Raw genomic sequence first — 19,029 nt, 5'->3', positions numbered from 1 at the left:
CTGTGATTGTAGGATACCTCTAACATTTACCCACTTTGTTCAGGTATTCATACTGTGTATCACTTGGCAATTGAACCCTCAGTACATTCACTGACATGAGATAGAAAAAGGAAATTCTTTTATTGCACAAACACATATCACACATTATTTCAATACTGAACAACGCTACAATGTTTGGGCAACTCTGAAGAAAACCACAGAACATAAAATCAGTTGTTCATCAAAATATTTTTATGGTTTTCTCCTATAGGTTTTCCGAGAACATCTATTTATATAGTGCAACTATGAATTTTGTACAAAATCAGTGGATGCTAGACCTCAGTTACCAAATAAGGCATGCTTTCATCATAATCTCTGAGCCACTACACATATTCACTCACATTAATTACACACAATCACTCACAAATAACCAGCCAGGGCACACAGAAGGACATTTATGGATATCAGTACTGCTGTTTACAGGGCTGATAACCTGCAAAAAGCAAAAAGTTGACAAAAGCAATGTGCATGGTACAATCTGCCAAAGCCTTTAGATATCTAAGAGTTAAACTATTTCAAAGAGGGTAAATAAGCAAAGGCATTAGGTTTCTCTTTCCTTGTTCATTTGTTTGACTAATAGAATAGCGTATCAGAAGGAGACCAAAAGGAGCTGGTAGCAATTAAAGAATTAAATAGGAAGGCAGCCTCAACTGAACTCGCATGTCTTCCCCACTTTGACCATGGCAATACCATGGGGAGACTGTTATGGTTAGTGTACATTGGGCATTTCTCAATATTGACACCAGGGGTAGATTTAGGCATGTGCAATGTGTGCAGCTGCCTAACACAAAAAAGTCCACCAGCCATGTCATCTCCAACCACCCACAACCCCCAGCCACCAACCTTTGTGGGAAAGGGGGGGGGGGGGTTACTGATGGGGGTTTTGCCCAGGGCACCAAACAAGCTAGAACCACTACTGACTGACACCACACACTGACCTACAGACAAATGACAATACACAAAATTTTGGAATTAGCTTGGTATAATCTCAAAAAAATACTTTCTTTCCCTCAAAGATCCACTCCTGTCACTTCTGTCATGTTACAATGCACCCATCAAATACAAAAATAAAATAAATAATATCTTCATAATATTAGTCAAATATCTTAACTTTTAATGTTTGTAATGTGTTTACATTTCTTCCCTTTTTCCAGTATACATCCATAAATACATAAACAACAGTTGAACATCTTAAATAATATCTTTATATATTTTGGGTGGACAGAGAGTGACCAACCCCTAATAACACACTTGAGACGTACACAGAGAAAGGCTGACAGTAACGAGTTCTTTAAAAAGTAGTGAAACACAAAGCTAATCACAAAGGGTCAAATCACAGCTCTGGGCATGATCAAATGGATGTGCTAGATCTGGGTGGAGGAGAGTGAAGTCACAGCTGTGAGTGGAAATTGATAGGCCCTGATATAGCCACAGAAGGAGCTAAGGGCTTGTTCTGAGGAGAGTTCAGCTCTTTTGTTCTTGCTGACGCAGACGACACCCAACAGCAGTGATCAAGGCAGCACCCTTCCCACTTCCGTCTTCTGAGAGAAGGAAGGTGACATTGCAGTTGGGGGCGAGCTCCTTCACAGTCTGGTGCATAATCCGTGAGAAACTGAGAAGCGGGAGAGAGTCCGCAGTTAGATAATACATTTCAGGCCAAATAAAAAATATGATATACCAGCAGTAGCCCCAAATATAATTTGACACTTTTGGACCCTTAAGTCACATGATTTTTAGAGGATGTATGAAGTCAGTACTCCTCAAGTTCACAATGGTGTCCTAGCAGAGTAACCAAAGGTCTAGTTCATCCCATTATAGAGCAAGTACTTTCTGTTTTAACAATATATGTAATGTTTTATGACTTGAAACATTTCCTTATGAAAGAATGCTGAAATGTCACTTGCTCTGATAATTTGTTGTCTAATGCAATGACATTTGTGCATTTTTAAGTGTGGCTGAAGAGTCCAATTCCTTTTTCGCGCAACACTCATTTTCTTTGTTGCCATTAAAATTTTTTAAAAAATCAGGAAAATATGTAACTAAATCACAACAGCACAAATATTTGTTGGTGCATGAATTATACAAAATATATCCATTTTTCAAACACTTACTGTGGATGGAGCTTATAAAGAGTTCCATCCACCCCAACAGTGATGTCCAAACGGTCCAGGCCACGGTTCTCCCGGATTTTGTCCACAACAGCAGCCATTCCAGCGCCACAGAGCTGGGCTGCACGACGGGAAACAGCTCCACACACTTCCTTCACGATAATACTGTCATCACATGTGCTGTCCAAGCCCAAATGCTGCAGAATGGACCTCACCTGCAGTAGCGCCAATCGATCACTACGGGGAAAGATCAACACAAGGTTCAAGCATCGAGCAGTCTGTTGAAAAGAAAATTCTAAATATAAACATAAATATATACAGAAAGTTATTTTAAGGATTTCAGTATTATAATGTACATCTGTTACTGACGCTGCTGAAAAATGTCTATATATTATGGAAATGTTTGGTGTGATGTGATAATCGAATATGAGACATTACTACAGTACCTCTCAATTTGGGAAAGGAACTTCGTTTCGAAGATACCCCTGGTCTTCAGTGTCTCAGAGATCTGCCCTCTGAAGAGGAAACCACGCTTTGTCAAGTCAATCAAGATGTTCCGTACAATTTCGCCCAGGTACATACCACTGCACATCTTCTCATACCTCAAAGTGCAAACAAACAAACATACAAAAACATAATAACTTTAGGATAACAAATATGAATTATGAGCATTTGCAGTAATACTGATCATTAATAGAATCTACATTTACATATTCTATTGCATCTCATCGGAGCAATTCTCCAAGACTTGCTACATTAACACCTCTGAGCCATCCATTAATCCATCCATCAATCCATCCATCCACCCACCCATCCACACACACATACCCATCCATCCATCCATCCACACACACATACCCATCCATCCATCCATCCATCCACCAACCCATCCATCCATGCATCAATCCATCCACCCGCCCACCCACCCATCAATCCATCCATCCATCCATCCATTCATCCACCCATCCATCCATCCATGCATCAGCCCACCCACCCACTCACCCACCCATCCATCCATCCATCCACCCACCCATCCACTCATCTGTTCACCAACCCATCCACCCACCCATTCATCCATCCATCCATCCATCCATCCATTTTTTTTCCCACCAATTTATTTTCAAAACTTTTTCTTTTCATCACACTTTTGACTGCGTGAAAATGCTCACCTCTGTTTGCCAGCATTGAGAGAAAGATCATCCACATTATTGTCATACTGAGTCCTGATGTCATCCAGGCAGCCATTGTCCCCAAAAGCTCCCCATTCCATATTCACACACATCCTGCCCTCTTCTCCATCCACTGTCTCAATGTTTCGCAACTCCTCCATGTAGCAGGCGTTGCTGCCTGTTCCTAAAACCACACACATCTTAGCATGCTATGCTGAGTAAAAATAGTTAAAAAGATATCACTGTTTCTTCCCTGAAATTAATAATTTATACACTACTAGTTAGTTTTACTTGTGGATTCTATGTGATACACATCATAAAGTGCAACAAAATGTAAAGGATTTGTCTTTACGTACAGTTAGACTTATGAATATCACTGTGTTTTAAAATATGGCATACAAAAACTACTTCTGCTATTTGTGTATTCTGTAGTTGATTAGTGATTCACAGTTGTACAATATTAAATTTACCTGCAATCAGCCCAACCTCACATGTGGGTTCCTCATATGCACAGGTCATCATTGTACCCACTGTGTCATTCACTATGGCTACAACATCCAGGTCAAACTCCTGTGAACGGTACAGTGTACACAAAACACTTTCGAATTGTACACATACAATATACACACAACCTGTAATGCACAGCCAAAGTAATAAAGATTGAGATTCTGGATTTAAAAATCAATTAAATAATTTATGGTCATCACTTTTGTGGCAGTATGTCGTAACTCACCTCTCTCCTTTTGATGCCCTCTCTCAGGAGGCCGACAACATCTTCCCCTTCACAGTCTGTGGCTCTGAATCCCTTTGTCCAATTTACCAAAATTCCCTGCAATCAACACAGCATGAAAATATCAACAGGATGTCATTCAATAGATGAGCAAATGCAAAAAAGATGAAGAAAAAAAAAATGCCAAAAGGCAGCTCACTGCATCCAGACTAGTTTGTCTGCAGGGGAAGGAGAAGGTAAAGCCCAGAGGCAGGCGAGCATTCTTCATTCCCATGTAGTCCAGGAAATCAGATATGCAGGCCACAATGTGATCAAAGAGCTGCAGGTGTTTGTGGAGGAGTAGTTAAAATAATTTATTGTTGAAATATTGCATTTGCTGTTATTCATTTAAAGATATGAATTAGTTTAGAGTGACTATTAATTAAGAGTCATTCAAATACAAATCAAATACCACAAAATAAGTTCAGGACTTACATTTTGTATTTCTATACCTGTGTGTACAGTAGTTCAGTGCTTATACAACAATATAAAAAAAATAATATATATATATATATATATATATATATATATATATATATATATATATATATATATATATATATATATATTTATTTATTTTTAATCATATCTTCTAACTAGGTTTAATTATGCAATAGAGGCTACACACCTCCTCTCCAGTTCCTTGCATTACTTCTACAGGAATGGCATAGATTTTATTATGCATCTCCACAGTTCGTCTCTTGCCACTACGAATCTTTACCAACAGCACCCTAAAGTTTGTACCTCCAAGATCCAAAGCCAAGAAGTCACCATTTTCTGTATAATAGAGAATATACAGAAACGTAGACTTAACATAAAAAAAGTAATTATCTAAATGCTGCATACAAAAAGAGAAAGGAATTGCAACTATGGAGGTAATGATGGAAAATGAAAGATGGACAAGAATCAGAAGAATTAGTCCCACAGAAGACACAATAAAGTCATTTTTTCTACTGTAAAAATGACCTGTGCATAGTGCTTTTCTAATGCTAAAATCCATCTGACTGTGAAAACCAAAATGTCAATGCATTAGCATCTAGCATGTTATATTCTTAGCTGGGATTCAATTTAAATCACAATCAGGAATCCAATACGTTGTCATGTTTCTGTAGTGAGTAAGCCCAGGATTATATTATGATGCAACTCAACAGGGATAAAGAGAATTTTAATTTGCTTTAACAAATGGCTTTGAAATATGACGTATGAAAGCATGATATTGTTGATTACACTGTGGCAACACATGACATGACATTTTCCTCAGTAAGATGTGAAAGTCAGATCATATCTGGAGAATCATTACATATCTAGACATCTAGAAATCCTGTGGTCTATTTGGCCACTTTTAGGAAAATGTATAAATTTAATTTAAAGGGGAAGTGTGTATTTTTAGCGCCACTAGCATAACCAAATGGAATTGCAAAAATAAGTAGACAGTAAAGTAAAAAAAAACAAAAAACAAGAGAATCCCACCCTAAATTTACACCATTGGTTGAATGTCGGACTGGTTAGGATGCTCAAATAAACAGAGCAATGATTTGATAGCACCACAAAGCCACAGATTACAACATACTGTACGATTTACATACTTTTTTTTATCTCTGCACATTAAGCTGAGATAGGAGAAAGTATTTAACATACATTACACACTACACCTTTAAAGGGCATGATCCGTTATTAATGATATATTCCTAGATTTTTTTACCTGATCCATCTGGGGTACTCCGTACATAGGTGGGAAGCATCTTGACTGTGGCTGAGCTTTGGGTTTTCTTGCTCAGTCCATTCTGGATCTCAGTTTTCATCCTTTTCTTCACCTCCAGAAGCTGATCTTTGGTCAGCCTGAACTCTGCCAAAGTCTCAGCAATCTGACGGGTCTGATCGGCCAATCGGTAAGCCCAGGCTGTTACCAGTGCAGCCCCTTTGCCACTTCCACTTTCAGAAAGCAAGAAGCGGACATCAGATTCCGGCACTAGACGACGCACAGTCTTGTGCAACCGGCGAGAATACCTGTCAGACACAGAAGGACACAATGTGAGATATCACACCGAAAAGAACCAGTCAAATTAAGGGATAATTCAGAGGCAGCCATTACTGCAAAATAAACCCATATGCGAAGCGGAGTCGTCTTGTATCATCCTGAAGGTGTTTATTTTGTTAAAAAGACTGGCTGTAAATTATTCTGATAAGTAAATGGCTACTTACCAGATAAATTAATTAATGGACATAAAATATTAATGTGGGAAGAAAGAGATTGCAGAGAGCTACGAAAAACATGGAACTAGCACAGTCTAGTTCCATATTGTTGGGAACAATGGTCAAATATACAGTTTAGCGGTCAATTTACAAATATATATTAATGCAGAATGCCACAATTGATGAATCAGAATTAAGTATTTTAAGGAAGGTAATGTTAAGCAAAGCAATGTTTAAACAACTTAATGTTTTAAGACTTTTGTATAAAAGGTCCTATTCAGTGATAGCCCATGTTATGACCATTATTGTTAAAGGGGAAAAAAAAAGTTCACCGCAAAATAAAAATTCTCTCATAATTTACTCACACTCATGCCATCCCAGATGTGTATGACTTTCTTTCTTCTGCAGAACACAAATGAAGATTTTTAGAAGAATATCTCAGCTCTGTTGGTCCATACAATGCAAGTGAAAGAAATTTGAAGCTCCAAAAATCACATAAAGGCTGCATAAAAGTAATCCACATGACTCCAGTTGTTTAATATGTCTTCTGAAGCAATATGATAAGTGTGGGTGAGAAACAGATAAATATTTAAGTACTTTTTTTTTTTTTTTTTTTACTATAAATCTCCACTTTCACTTTCAAAATATGAAAGAATATAACATGAAAGTGAAAGTGGAGATTTATAGTACAAAAGGACTTAAATATTGATCTTTTTCTCACCCACACCTATCATATGGCTTCTGAACATATGGATTTAACTACTTGAGTCACATGGATTACTTTTATGTGGCTTTTATGTGATTTTTGGACCTTCAAATGTCTGGTCACCACTCACTTGCATTGTATGGACCAACAGAGCTGAAATATTCTTCTAAAAAGCTTTGTTTGTGTTTGTGTGTGAATGAAAGTCATACACATCTGGGTTGGCATGAGGGTGAGTAAATTATGAGATCATTTAAATTTTTGGGTGAACTATTCCTTTAAAGGAAGTTAAGTTGAAGGGCAATGTTCTTGTGTAACACACTGTCCTGTAGTCATATCTTAACTGCCTAAATATCTCTCTCAAGTTTCACAGAGAATAGAGAGCTGTTATCTTTTTCAAAGGTTTTATTTAAAGACTCACTGTCTATTTTGGAATGTGAATTGTGGTGTAATGATGAACCATGTGACGTAAATGGTATAGAAGTTCATCTGATATCAGCTCAAATTTAACCATCCACTTCTTTAATCTTAACTAACCTATCTGAACTTTTAGTGTCTAGAGTGTGGACACTAATGAGGTTAATGATTATGTCCATATTGTCAAAACAAATAGAGGCACAGCTGCTCCTATGGAAACCTACTCAATGTATATTAATAGAGCTTGTCTTTGTTACATGAGCTCATAAGAGGATTCAGCACTCCCTTTGACGGGTTTGAGAGTGTCACATGCACCTGCAGTTTTATTCCCCTTTGTGATAGCTTGGTAAGCATTCTGGCTGTATGTTATGATTTAATAAGGCTTAAAACGCCTGTTGCTTTAAGTAATGCAGTTTGAAACATAATAAATGACATATAAAGTCATTTTCTTCTTGTGTTGCATCTCTGTTCAGATCATCAAGAAAAATCTCTTTAATATACATAAATGAGAAAGGGGGTCAAATGTAGACTTTTGTTTAAGTCTCCTTCTCAGATTTGTCTCCTGAGAAGTAGACCCTATGACACAAGATTTCAGCAGAGATCTTAACAATATCTCAAACTATGCTTAGATTTGCCAAACATCCCTAGGTCTATAATCAAAAGTCAAGATTTCAAAATGAATTCAAACATTTCTCTTTAAATGCTTTTCTAAACAAAATGATATGGGCTATGCCTTCCATATCAAGGTTACAGCAGTATACTCTTAATGCATTTCAACTTTTAGAAGAAACATCTGAGACAAAATTAACACCTAAATGAAACATATCTGAGAACTCTATTAACTCTATAAAAAAAATAAAAAAAATAAATAAGAAAATAAAAAGAAAGTCCTCTTGGTTCACCTCACCAGTTTTTCTATTACATTCACCAATGATGGGGTTTTACCAATGATCAGGTTGTAGTCTGATTTTAACCTGCTGATCTAAATGTAATACTCACTGTGGGTGCATCTTATAGAGGGAGCCATCAATGCCAACTGTGGTGCGGAGGCGAGGGGCACTCTTATTGTCCTTCAGACGTTTGAGGATCGCACCCAAAGTGGCAGCAATTAGATTAGCAGAGCGAAAAGAGACAATAGCGCAAACATGTTGCACAGCAATGCAGTCGTCTTCAGATGGTTCTACACCCAAGCGGGTCAGAATCTCCTTGGCTTTGGTCAGTCCCTCTTTGCTCCTGGAGAAAGAGTGGTTCTTGCGTAAGGTTGGGCATATGGTTTATGGTCAAAAAGGACTATTTGTATTGGCTTTAATGTTTTGCTTCAATATATGTTTAAAATAATCTGTGATGACATTGTGACTTTCTTTCTTCTGCTGAACACAAACAAAGATTTTTACAAGAATATCTCTAGGTCTGGCAAGTGAATTGTGGTCTGGCAAGTGAATGGTACTTTTATAAAGGCAGCATAAAAGTAATCTATATGACTCCAGTGGTTTAATGTATGTCTTCTGAAATGATGCAATTGCTTTGGGTGAGAAACAGATCAATTTTTAAATCCTTTTTCACTTTAAATCTTTCAGGATGTGAAAGTGGAGGTTTATAATAAAAAAGGACTTAAATATTGATCTGTTTTTTTTTTGTTTTTGTTTTTTTTTGTGTTTGTTTTTTATGATTTTTGGAGCTTAAAAGGTCTGACCACCATTCCCTTGCATTTAATGGACCTACAGAGCTGAGAAATTTTTCAGAAAATCTTTGTGTTCTGCAGAAGAAAGAAAGTCATACACATCTGGGATGGCATGAGTATGTGTAAATTTTTGGGAGAACTATCCCTTTAAATGTTTCTTTTTTTTCTGTATTCCAGAACTTTTTTGTTTGGTTTTACATTTTTCAAAATCCTAAACTTTTCTGTTTGTTTCAAGGTTTAATTTAGATTTTAAATCCCAGATTTTCCATGTGGACTCACTGTATGCCTATTCAGTATGTATATTGGCAGAAAAAAAAAAATAATTAAATGGACAAATGTTTTTTAAATGTTATTTATCAGAGGGACTGATAATGAAAAGAATGATGACTCACTTTTCAATAGCAGAAACATGCTTGGTTTCAATTTTTCCTTTAGTGAGCAGTTCTGGGGTGATGCGGCCCTCAAACAGCAGCCCTTCTTTAGCCATCTTCACCAGGATCAGTCTAACCAGCTCGCCCATGTACATCCCACTGACCATCTTCTCAAACCTGGGAACACACAACATTCATCTTCATCCTACTTGCTTTAAGAGCTGACATCTTACAATCTTTACTGGTCCAGAAGAAGACTAGAATTACTGACTGAGCAATCAATATGCAAAAAAGTGTTTTTTTCTTCTGTGGCTTACAATTGCTTGCCAGGGTTGAGGGAGCCACGGTCGATCTCCCTGTCAAACTCAGTTCGGATATCCTCCAATGTGCCATCATCTCCAAAAGCCCCCCATTCAGTATTGATGCACATCCTGCCTTCATCTCCCTCCACCAGATCGATGTGTCTCAGCTCCTCCATGTAACATGCATTAGTGCCGGTACCTGTGGGACCACAGAAACACAGATGTTCAAGAATCTAGAAGCTTTGATTGAGTATATTTAGAACATTTTTGGTATTTGCTGCCACTTGTACATTGAGAGAAGTTATAATTAGCTTGAACTAATTTAAGGTCCATTTAGGAATGCATAGGCACCGTGTCAGACAGGAACTACTGTAAGAATAAAACATTTGGATTGCTTTTTACCAATGATGATGCCAACTTCACAGCGCTGGTCATCGAAGCCACAGGTCATCATAGTTCCAACAGTGTCATTGACAACAGCCATGATATCTGCATCATAGTCCTGCAAGTGAATTTTACCATTTAATCTCATTCTGATCTGAGTGTTGATTTCATTGTGTTAAAAATAAATTACTGAGTTAATGATTATGGAGTTAATAAACCTCACCCCACGTTTTTTGATGGCTTTATTTAGAAGCTTTACTACATCCATTCCCTCAACCCCACTGGCCTTGAAGCGCTTGGTCCAAGTCAACAAAACAGCCTGCAAAAATACAATAGGTAAAAATATGATATTGTCCTGAGAATGTATGCATGATTCAATAAAAAAATTGAAATCTCAATGGCATTATTTGGATCTATATTTACACAACAATATAGAATTGAATGCACCATTACCTCATCCAGTTTACTATGAGCACAAGGGAATGAAAATGTGAACCCCACAGGAAGCTTTTTGTCTTTAATATTTTGTTTCTCCATGAAGTCTCCAAGGCATTCTGCAACATGGTCAAACAGCTGCAAGAATAATAAACAGGTGCAGAATAAAGAAAAGGAAGATTACAGAGGGGACATCTGAAGATCAAAACACCTAAATTAAGTTGTCTAAATTTTAATAAAAATTATAGTACAACAAAACTTGTTGATTGTAAGATTTTCATCTCCCAAACAACACAAATTTTCAGCTGCTTTATTCAGAACACTGACTGGTTGTTGGTCATTTAAATACATTATTCTACATACTTTAAGGTCCAAAAGAGACAGGCGTCTATTTTACATTTTTAGAATGAAAGTTGCATAAAAATTATTCAAATTTCTCAGTATTTTGTACACCCCCCCTTAGCTCTAATGACAGCATGCACTCAAGCTGGCTTGAACTCCACAAGTATATGCATGAAGATCCATGTTACCCCAGCATGATATGAGAAATTTCTGACCTTTTTTAACAAAAAAGTTAACATGCTAAAATTTACTTATTTGATCAGTGACCTAGAAACAGTGCAGAATCTTACATTTTTTTCATCTCAATTCAATATTCAATTCACATCATATCATTTCTTTGTTTAAAATGTTTCCGAATCCTAAAATTGTGTTTATTTCCAGGATGAAGTTTGAATTTGAATTCCAGATTTTCAATGTGGACCTTTGAACTCCGATGCACATTCTCATCATGTGTAATTGTAATAAAAAATTGGGTTTGCTTATGTTGTTGTTAAGATGGATAAAGAAATGGCTGTGTGTACCCGTGATCCGCTGCCGTGGATGATGTCCTCTGGAGTTTCGTATATCTTACTCTCCATCTGCACTGTCTGTTTCTTCTCATGTGACACTTTTACCCTCAGAATACGAAAATTAGAGCCCCCCAGATCCAGTGCAATGAAATCTCCCTTCTCTGAAAAACAGTTAAAAAAATTCTCAATATTACAAGAATTGTTATCTAAACTATCAAGAGTTAGCATATGATGTTAATGATCATTTAAAACATTTTTTGAAGTTCTTTATCATATAATGCAATCATGCAATTTTCACTTTATATAAAGTGAAAGGGGACTGGGGCTATCAACTCCAAAATGACACATTAATGTAGTCCATAACACTTGTGCATTTTATTTGAAGTCTTTTGAAGCCATACAGTATGCTTTGTGTGAGGAACAGATCGAAATTGTATTTATTAAGCCGAAATGTTTCTGTTCTGCAGAAGAAAGAAAGTCATATCAGTTTGAAACGACATGAGGGTGAGTAAATGATTACTGATTTCTTTGGTGAACTATTCCTTTAAACCAGTAAAAACTTTCCAGTCAATGCCAATTGTCAGGACAGAAAGAAAGAATGGAAACTGCCAGTGTTATACATACAGTACTGTATTACACCATGACCCAGTCATGATTAAACAACGTACCATTCCTGTGTGGTTGAGACTGTGCATGTGCGACAACATTTATTTTGGTCGAGAGCAAGGGGGCTTAATCAGGAATGCTTTTTTGAGCTGGGCACAGACATAGACAATCTGGCAACAGCGAGAAACCCCAATTAGCCATGAAGTCTTGGGGACAGATTCTTAAGAAAAGTTTCTAATAAAACAGTGATTAACAAGTCTGTTTGTGCCTTAGATTAAACAAAGAAAGAGTAATAGCAGGAGATGTTTGCATTAAGTATAAATGTTCTCTATAACCCTCTTTTTTGGTTCTTAAGGCGCCTCGACGTGTCCAGATTGTCAATACTGTGTGCAGTACTTGTTGCCAAGTAATGACAAAAACCAAATACATGTTCTTTTTTCTAGCAACCTCCTGTTTATTGGTTGGACGAAAGGTGTTTGAGAGCGTGAAGATTTCAAATGGTGTTAACTCATATTCATCCGGCTCAGGAGCTTAATTATGAGATGTTACCTTGTTGGAGTTGCATATTACTACAGTAAAATGTTAATAGTATGAAACTGATATATACTCTAGCAAAAGTGTCAAGAGATGTGCTCTGTGAACACATCACCTAAATATACAGTTTGTATGGCTGAACTGATCTGTTGTAAACCTAAAGTGTTAGATTAGGCCAAGCCTGGAAGATTTGTTCATTATTAACATAACATATATATCAGCCAGACAATTAATCTGCAAATATTTGATTATTGGTTTCAGCTAATAACGGTTTAAACTGTTCAAATTCAACAAGTTTGTGTTTATCTTATTTGCTATAATTTAGTTTATAGTGGGGCAATGGTGGCTCAGTGGTTAAGGCTCTGGGTTACTGATCAGAAGGTCGGGGGTTCAAGCCCCAGCACCGCCAAGACGCCACTGTTGGGCCCTTGAGCAAGGCCCTTGACCCTATCTGCTCCAGGGGTGCTGTATCATGGCTGACCCTGCACTCTGACCCCAGCTTAGTTGGGATATGTGGGAAAAAAAAGAGTTTCACTGTATATGTGCAAATGTATATGTGTGATAAATAAATATAATTATTAGTTGTATTATGTACTGTATATATAAGCATTATATCGGCCATCAGCCAACCCTGCACACAGAAATCAATATCAGCCATTAAAAAAAAACCATATCGGTCAACCACTAGCATAGATATAAAAGGCTGCTTACAGCAAAGTTTACATTTACAGCAAAATGTGACCTTTTCCATTTGCTTTATGAATGAAATGTTCATAAATCAGTAGAATGTACACTAAAATATACATTATAACTAAAATTGCAATTAAAATTGAAATCCATTTCTTAATTCATGTCTTTCAAATACAGGTGGGTAATCTCTGTTCTGGTGATCTATTTCATATAGAACAGGCTTTAGTGCTGTACATACTCAGGCGTTTTATCAGTGGGATGCTAAAAGTTCACAATCTATATATATAATTGTTTATACTGCAGTGTCCAATACCTTAGGACCATGGAGCAGCACTCTTGACAAGCTATTGTAGATAAGATATACTGTATGTATGCTACTGGTGAGCACATTGCAGTGATGGATGTATGTTATTGATGTGGTTTCAAAAATAATCAGATTTGGATTTGTTCTTTTTTAACCAACTTCTCTGTTGATACAGGACAGATAAATCATTAACTGGAATCAAACTGTCTTGCAATAACATAAGACATATTAAAATAATTCAAAATAATCATTGTGAGGACACAATTACAATTATAAATAGCTAGCTGCTTGTAGAATACATTATGTAGGCATGCTAACAGAGTGCACTGAATTCAACATTCACATGCTAATCTGATAAAGGGATTACAGCCCATATAATCCATGATGTAACCCTACGCTTCTGGTTGGAAGCTGCAGGGTATGTAGAAAGGCATGATCACATGTTTCATGGTTCAGGGAAAATTGGTTCAATATTGTGACCACTCAGTAGTATCAGGATCACCTCATTCTATGCTATACAAAGATTATAGTGAAGTTTGCATAGTAAATGCACTGAGAGGTGGGCAAAAGGTTTTTTCAATTGAATTGCTTGTTAAGACAATCTAACCTTGGACAACTCAGAAATGTCTAATGTTTCAAATTTAACAACTCTATTTCTCTTATAACAATTGTGTGTGTGTGTGTGTGTGGGAAGGAGGGGGGCGGGTTGATGATGTTTACTGTATCTACTTACTGTATGTTTATGCATTTACTTAATAATGGGGTTAACAAATAGTGGTACAAACAAGTAGGTCACTAACACTAACTTTTTGTGCTTTGGTAACTCTCTATTTACAGAAAAAATAGTTTTCTTAACAACTTTCTCAACTGCTAAATAAATACCTTCTGAGGTTCAACTTTACTACTCAAAATTCAATTATCACACAAAACCATTATCTGAGCGCAGTGCTCTTTATTGAGGCATTAATTCAATTGTGAGCATCTGACCTTTATACATTCAAAAAGTATTTTTGTTCTTTCTTTTGTCAAAGCATTTAAAAAAGGTACAATGAAGAAAGCTGACATTTGTTTTTGAGACTTGCTCTAACGGACAGAACTGCAGACTCTATGGTTTAATTGACACTATACCTTGTGAGGTTTTCATGCTATACACTGCATATACATATCTGAAAAGGACAAATGGTCCTCAAAAGAAAGCAATTGTAGGCTATAAGTGAATTACACCCACATATTACATTTACTTTACAAGTAAGCTTTTGGAATTATTTAAGGACTCTGAGGTAAAACAAAAGTCTGCTTTTGGTGCGTATATACAGAACTGTGCAAAAGTTTTAGGCACATAAAATGTTTCACAAAGACATTTGTTATAAGATGGTTATTTATATCTTCAGATTTAATGTGTCAATAGGAAATATATATATTTCAGACTCACAAAAATTCATTTTTCAAATAGAATCGAATAGAAGAATAGGGAGCCCTGCAACAGATGGCATGGCACCCACAGAGCCCCCTACTGAACATCGAGTCAGTCTGGGATTACATAAAGAGACAGAAGCAATTGAGACAGCCTAAACAGACAGAAGAACTGTGGCAAATTCTCCAAAAAGCTTGGTACATCCTATCTGCCAACAACCAAGAAAAACTGTGTCCAGGTGTACCTAGGAGAATTGGTGCTGTTTTGAGGGCAAAGGTGGTCACACTAAATATTAATTTAGCTGTTTTTATGTTTACTGGACTTTGTATGACATTAATTGATAAATAAAAATTATTTATGGCATTATTTATGAAGACATCCTCACTATACAACACTATTCACAAGTGCCTAAAACCTATTTATACAAGAGATTCTCATGTAATTGTTATCCAAATGATAGCTTACCTGATCCATCAGGGATGGACCTAACAAAGGTAGGCAACATCTTAACGGTGGCTGTCGGGTTGGTGTCTCTACTCAGTCCATTTTCCATTTCCCTTTGAAAGCGGGACATGATGTCTTTCAGCGTCTCATCAGAGAACCGCATGGAGTACAAGTATTTGTCAATCTTTACAAATGGAGACACAACAAACACATTTTGACACATCATTGGGAGCTTCAATAGAGCACATCTGTGTGTAAAATTAAAAAAAGTACAAACATTGACCTTTTTGCCCTCATCTTCCTAAAGTACTCAGATGTTTGACAGTAATCAATAGTAATGAGTAAAGAATATTTCTGACTTATGTCAGCGCATTTCAAATTGAGACACATTCTACCAGTACTGAGGTCAAATTGCTGCCTGTCTCTGGTAAGGTCAGACTGTCCTTGAAATGTATAGCGGGTTAGCTACAATATGGGGTCTCATGCCACTATTAGTCTCCTAACTGATCTGTGCAGACATACCAGAAATATTTGGGAAATACAGTTTATAAACACAGACGATATTTGTCAAGAAAATAGCTAATGGAAGACGTTTTACTGAAGTCTAATGGAACGAGAGTGAATTAAAGCGGTAAATGCTTGAACCTGCTCTTTCTTATGCTGACTCATGATTAATAAACAAAGACTATGGGTTATTAAGGTTGGTCTCTGTATGTGATGTCATTGTAGAATAATTATTTAGATAGCTGATAAAAACACAACTGATTAACTTCTTTATGTGCTTTACTTGGTGATACATTTGTTGCTTTTTATTAGGATGAAAATGTACATGATACAGATGAATAATAAGCCTATGTGAGTCATTGAGACACAATGTTTAACCCTTTAAGCTCTGATGGAAATAATTATAATCAACATATTAATAACTACAGTCTTGACCAAGACAAAATAGGTATCACTTTAAAGCTTAGAACCTGTACTTTACAATGCATGTAGTCATTATGACCAAAACTGAACAAGTGTTTTGAAATTTTCAGACAAATCAGAAGTGTTCCGTTATGATAATGTATTAATAATTTTATACTGTACATTTTATTGTAATCGGTAAAAACATAAAACTGATCAAATAGCCATGTGTCATATGTTGTTGGAAAGCTCTCAAAGAGTAGAATAGAATCAGCCTATTTGTTTTACTCACAGACAAAAATATAGCAAGTATAGCTAAGTATTTGTCTTTGACATACATGTTACATGTAAAAAGGTGTTGCTTATATGCCACGTTTTTGCTTATAACTTCAGAAAAAATAACCGGAAAATAAAATATCATATACCATTACTTAGAGGAGGTTTATCTTTTGATTATCTTTAAAACGAGTCCACACACAACATAATCGGATGCATAGATCATGAGATAACCCACACGAAGCACAATGTGCACACAGCATATAATGTGCTATCTAGTTAGCTTTCCTGGATCCAGATGACTTCATCTGAAATTATTTAGTATGTTGTCATGTGTCATGGAATGCTAAACCAATCATATTAGGATTCAGATCGCTGCAACCAGAAGTGGAAGTCATCCAAATATGGGCAGAGAGGATCGTACAATCTAATTACATATGGCCACCAGGAGATGGCACACAGACTAAATGATGGCTCAAATGACACAGAATGGAACTTTTAAAAACCTCCTCAGAGCTTAAAGGGTTAAAAGAGTAAGGGAATGTACTTCAATAGGAATACCACAAGGTTATTTTTAAGTCTTATTTGGCCCATATACCTGTAGTTACTAATGAGTAATTTGGTATGTTACACACAGCACTGTACTGTAATAAGTTATGATGTGGCCGCTAAGCATAATTTACAAACAGGGATGTTTTTGGGATCTAATGCCTTTTTTGAAATTAAACAAACAGGTTGTCACCGGCTCAAATAAATGTTAGCTTCCTGACAAAATCTTGAATCAGTGAGGGTGAGGTAAATAGTAGCTTTATCTTTTAATATTCAAAGTGCACTGGCATTGTTTGTATGATACTTTTAGATGGGTAATGTGAGATGTCACTGTAAATCAATGGAATAACAAAAGAGTTTTCATTTCTACAGTTTAACTGCACTATAGAAGATATTCACCTGCTTACATAACATGTCTGTAATTACAGTAGTAAAGAATAGTCATTATAATCAAATTATACATAGGACATCAGTGGTCATAAAATTCTTATCAGGGGACAGCAGCACCCATGTGTAAAACTGTACCACAGCATAGGATATGGTTTCATGTCGGCTTGTCATGTCTTAAATGTCGTTTTAGTAACCACGCTGTTACACAATACATCTGTTGCCTCTGACGTTTTTTACATAAGAAGAGTCCCTCAATTAAAATACTTAAGCTCGATTAACTGTAGTATCACACATTATTAAGGTGCTGACAAACCTAAAAGTCTATTTGCCTTCACCTCATGTCTTAAAATATAAATCAAATAAAGAGTTAACATAAAAAGAATGCACATCCTCAAACTGAAACTCCTTGACATGTGCATACGCGCATTCGCGCTCTCTGTTATATGTCGTTTCCTCCATCAACAGTAATATTCAAACACCGTCAGAATTCTCCCATAAAGGCAAACTGTCAATCAGCTGTTGTAACCCGAGACTCTTCTTGTGGGGGATGGGGCTTTAGATGCTCAAGGCCACCTTCCCCTATGTAAAGCCATACTCTCCAATGAGCACGTTCACACATAGGCACAGAAAAACACTCCCCGACGCCCCACATCCTGCTTTCAAGGACATTGCAGCACAGACTCGACATTCTACTGAGATTGCCTGTGTGTCGTCACTCACAAGGGTATACCTCGTTTTACCCTCATCACGGTCGCATATAGTGTGAGTAAGCCGCTGCAGCAGGAGGGAGACGTGAGACAAGGCGCATCTCTTGCCTTTACGGCAGTACATGAGATCTAAAATGTCAACTGTTGTCATATGCCCGAAAAAGCTCATAAAAGCAAGTGTTGACACGTATGGTTACAGTAAATAGTACTGGTTAACATAAATAGTAGAAACTCACCTTTTTGACCTGGTCATCCTTCAGCTCAGTAAAGTAGTAGGCCAGAAGCTGTGCAGCTATCATCCTGCTTCACCTCTTTGGTGAAAAAGCAATAGAAGAGAGAAGAGAAACCTTATGATCCTTTCCAATATGGCAGGCCTTTTTGAGGCTCAGAAGCAATGTGGGTCAGCTGTAAATAGAGAAGCCGGCATGTAGGGGTGTTCCCTCTCAGCAGTACAGCAGTGTTCTGGCTGTCTCTCCTCGGCCTAAGAAGTCAAGCAGCATATAATGGGCTTGCATGAGATGCAGCAGAGGCTAGGATGGGGAATGGCTAAAGCCCTGCCTACTCACTCCTCTCCTATTGGCTGAGCTGTAAGGGCAGGCTTGTGAGGCAGAGCACAGCTGACAGGAGGCCCTCCCTTTCTCCTCTTCTTCCTGCCTCTTTGTCTCTCCTCTATCCCTCAGTTCCCCCCTCCTCCTTCTATTCTATTCCTTCTCTTTCCTTTTCAGTCTCCCTCTCCTCTTCCTTCTTCCTCATTCACTCACAATAACCCACTCTCTCTTCCTTTTTG

General features: G+C 37.1%; 1 protein-coding gene across 1 annotated transcript; it reads right to left on the bottom strand.

Moving 5' to 3' along the window:
• Positions 1–101: 101 nt before the first annotated feature.
• On the bottom strand, positions 102–18,750 carry hk1 (hexokinase 1). Its single transcript, XM_051647590.1, has 18 exons — positions 18,479–18,750; positions 15,436–15,598; positions 11,435–11,583; positions 10,590–10,709; positions 10,360–10,455; positions 10,155–10,254; positions 9,768–9,951; positions 9,472–9,627; positions 8,398–8,631; positions 5,788–6,092; positions 4,714–4,862; positions 4,246–4,365; positions 4,050–4,145; positions 3,787–3,886; positions 3,317–3,500; positions 2,594–2,749; positions 2,151–2,384; positions 102–1,651 (listed from the first exon to the last, which is right to left on the bottom strand). The coding sequence occupies exons 1-18, from the start codon at positions 18,539–18,541 to the stop codon at positions 1,504–1,506; spliced, it is 2,757 nt and encodes a 918-aa protein (XP_051503550.1). The 5' UTR covers positions 18,542–18,750; the 3' UTR covers positions 102–1,503.
• Between the last annotated feature and the right edge of the window lie 279 nt (positions 18,751–19,029).

Source organism: Myxocyprinus asiaticus, chromosome 21 (assembly GCF_019703515.2).
Source record: "Myxocyprinus asiaticus isolate MX2 ecotype Aquarium Trade chromosome 21, UBuf_Myxa_2, whole genome shotgun sequence".
Classification (NCBI taxonomy): Eukaryota; Metazoa; Chordata; class Actinopteri; order Cypriniformes; family Catostomidae; genus Myxocyprinus; species Myxocyprinus asiaticus.
This window is presented reverse-complemented; position numbering and strand designations above follow the sequence as displayed.

Excerpts from the sequence above, each read along its gene's own strand:
- hk1 (XM_051647590.1), bottom strand. The coding sequence starts at position 18,541 with ATGATAGCTGCACAGCTTCTGGCCTACTACTTTACTGAGCTGAAGGAT. Across the intron at positions 4,863-5,787 it reads GAGTACCCCAGATGGATCAG|AAAATGGTGACTTCTTGGCT; the intron begins GTAAAAAAATCT and ends TCTATTATACAG. Across the intron at positions 4,366-4,713 it reads TGCAAGGAACTGGAGAGGAG|CTCTTTGATCACATTGTGGC; the intron begins GTGTGTAGCCTC and ends AAACACCTGCAG.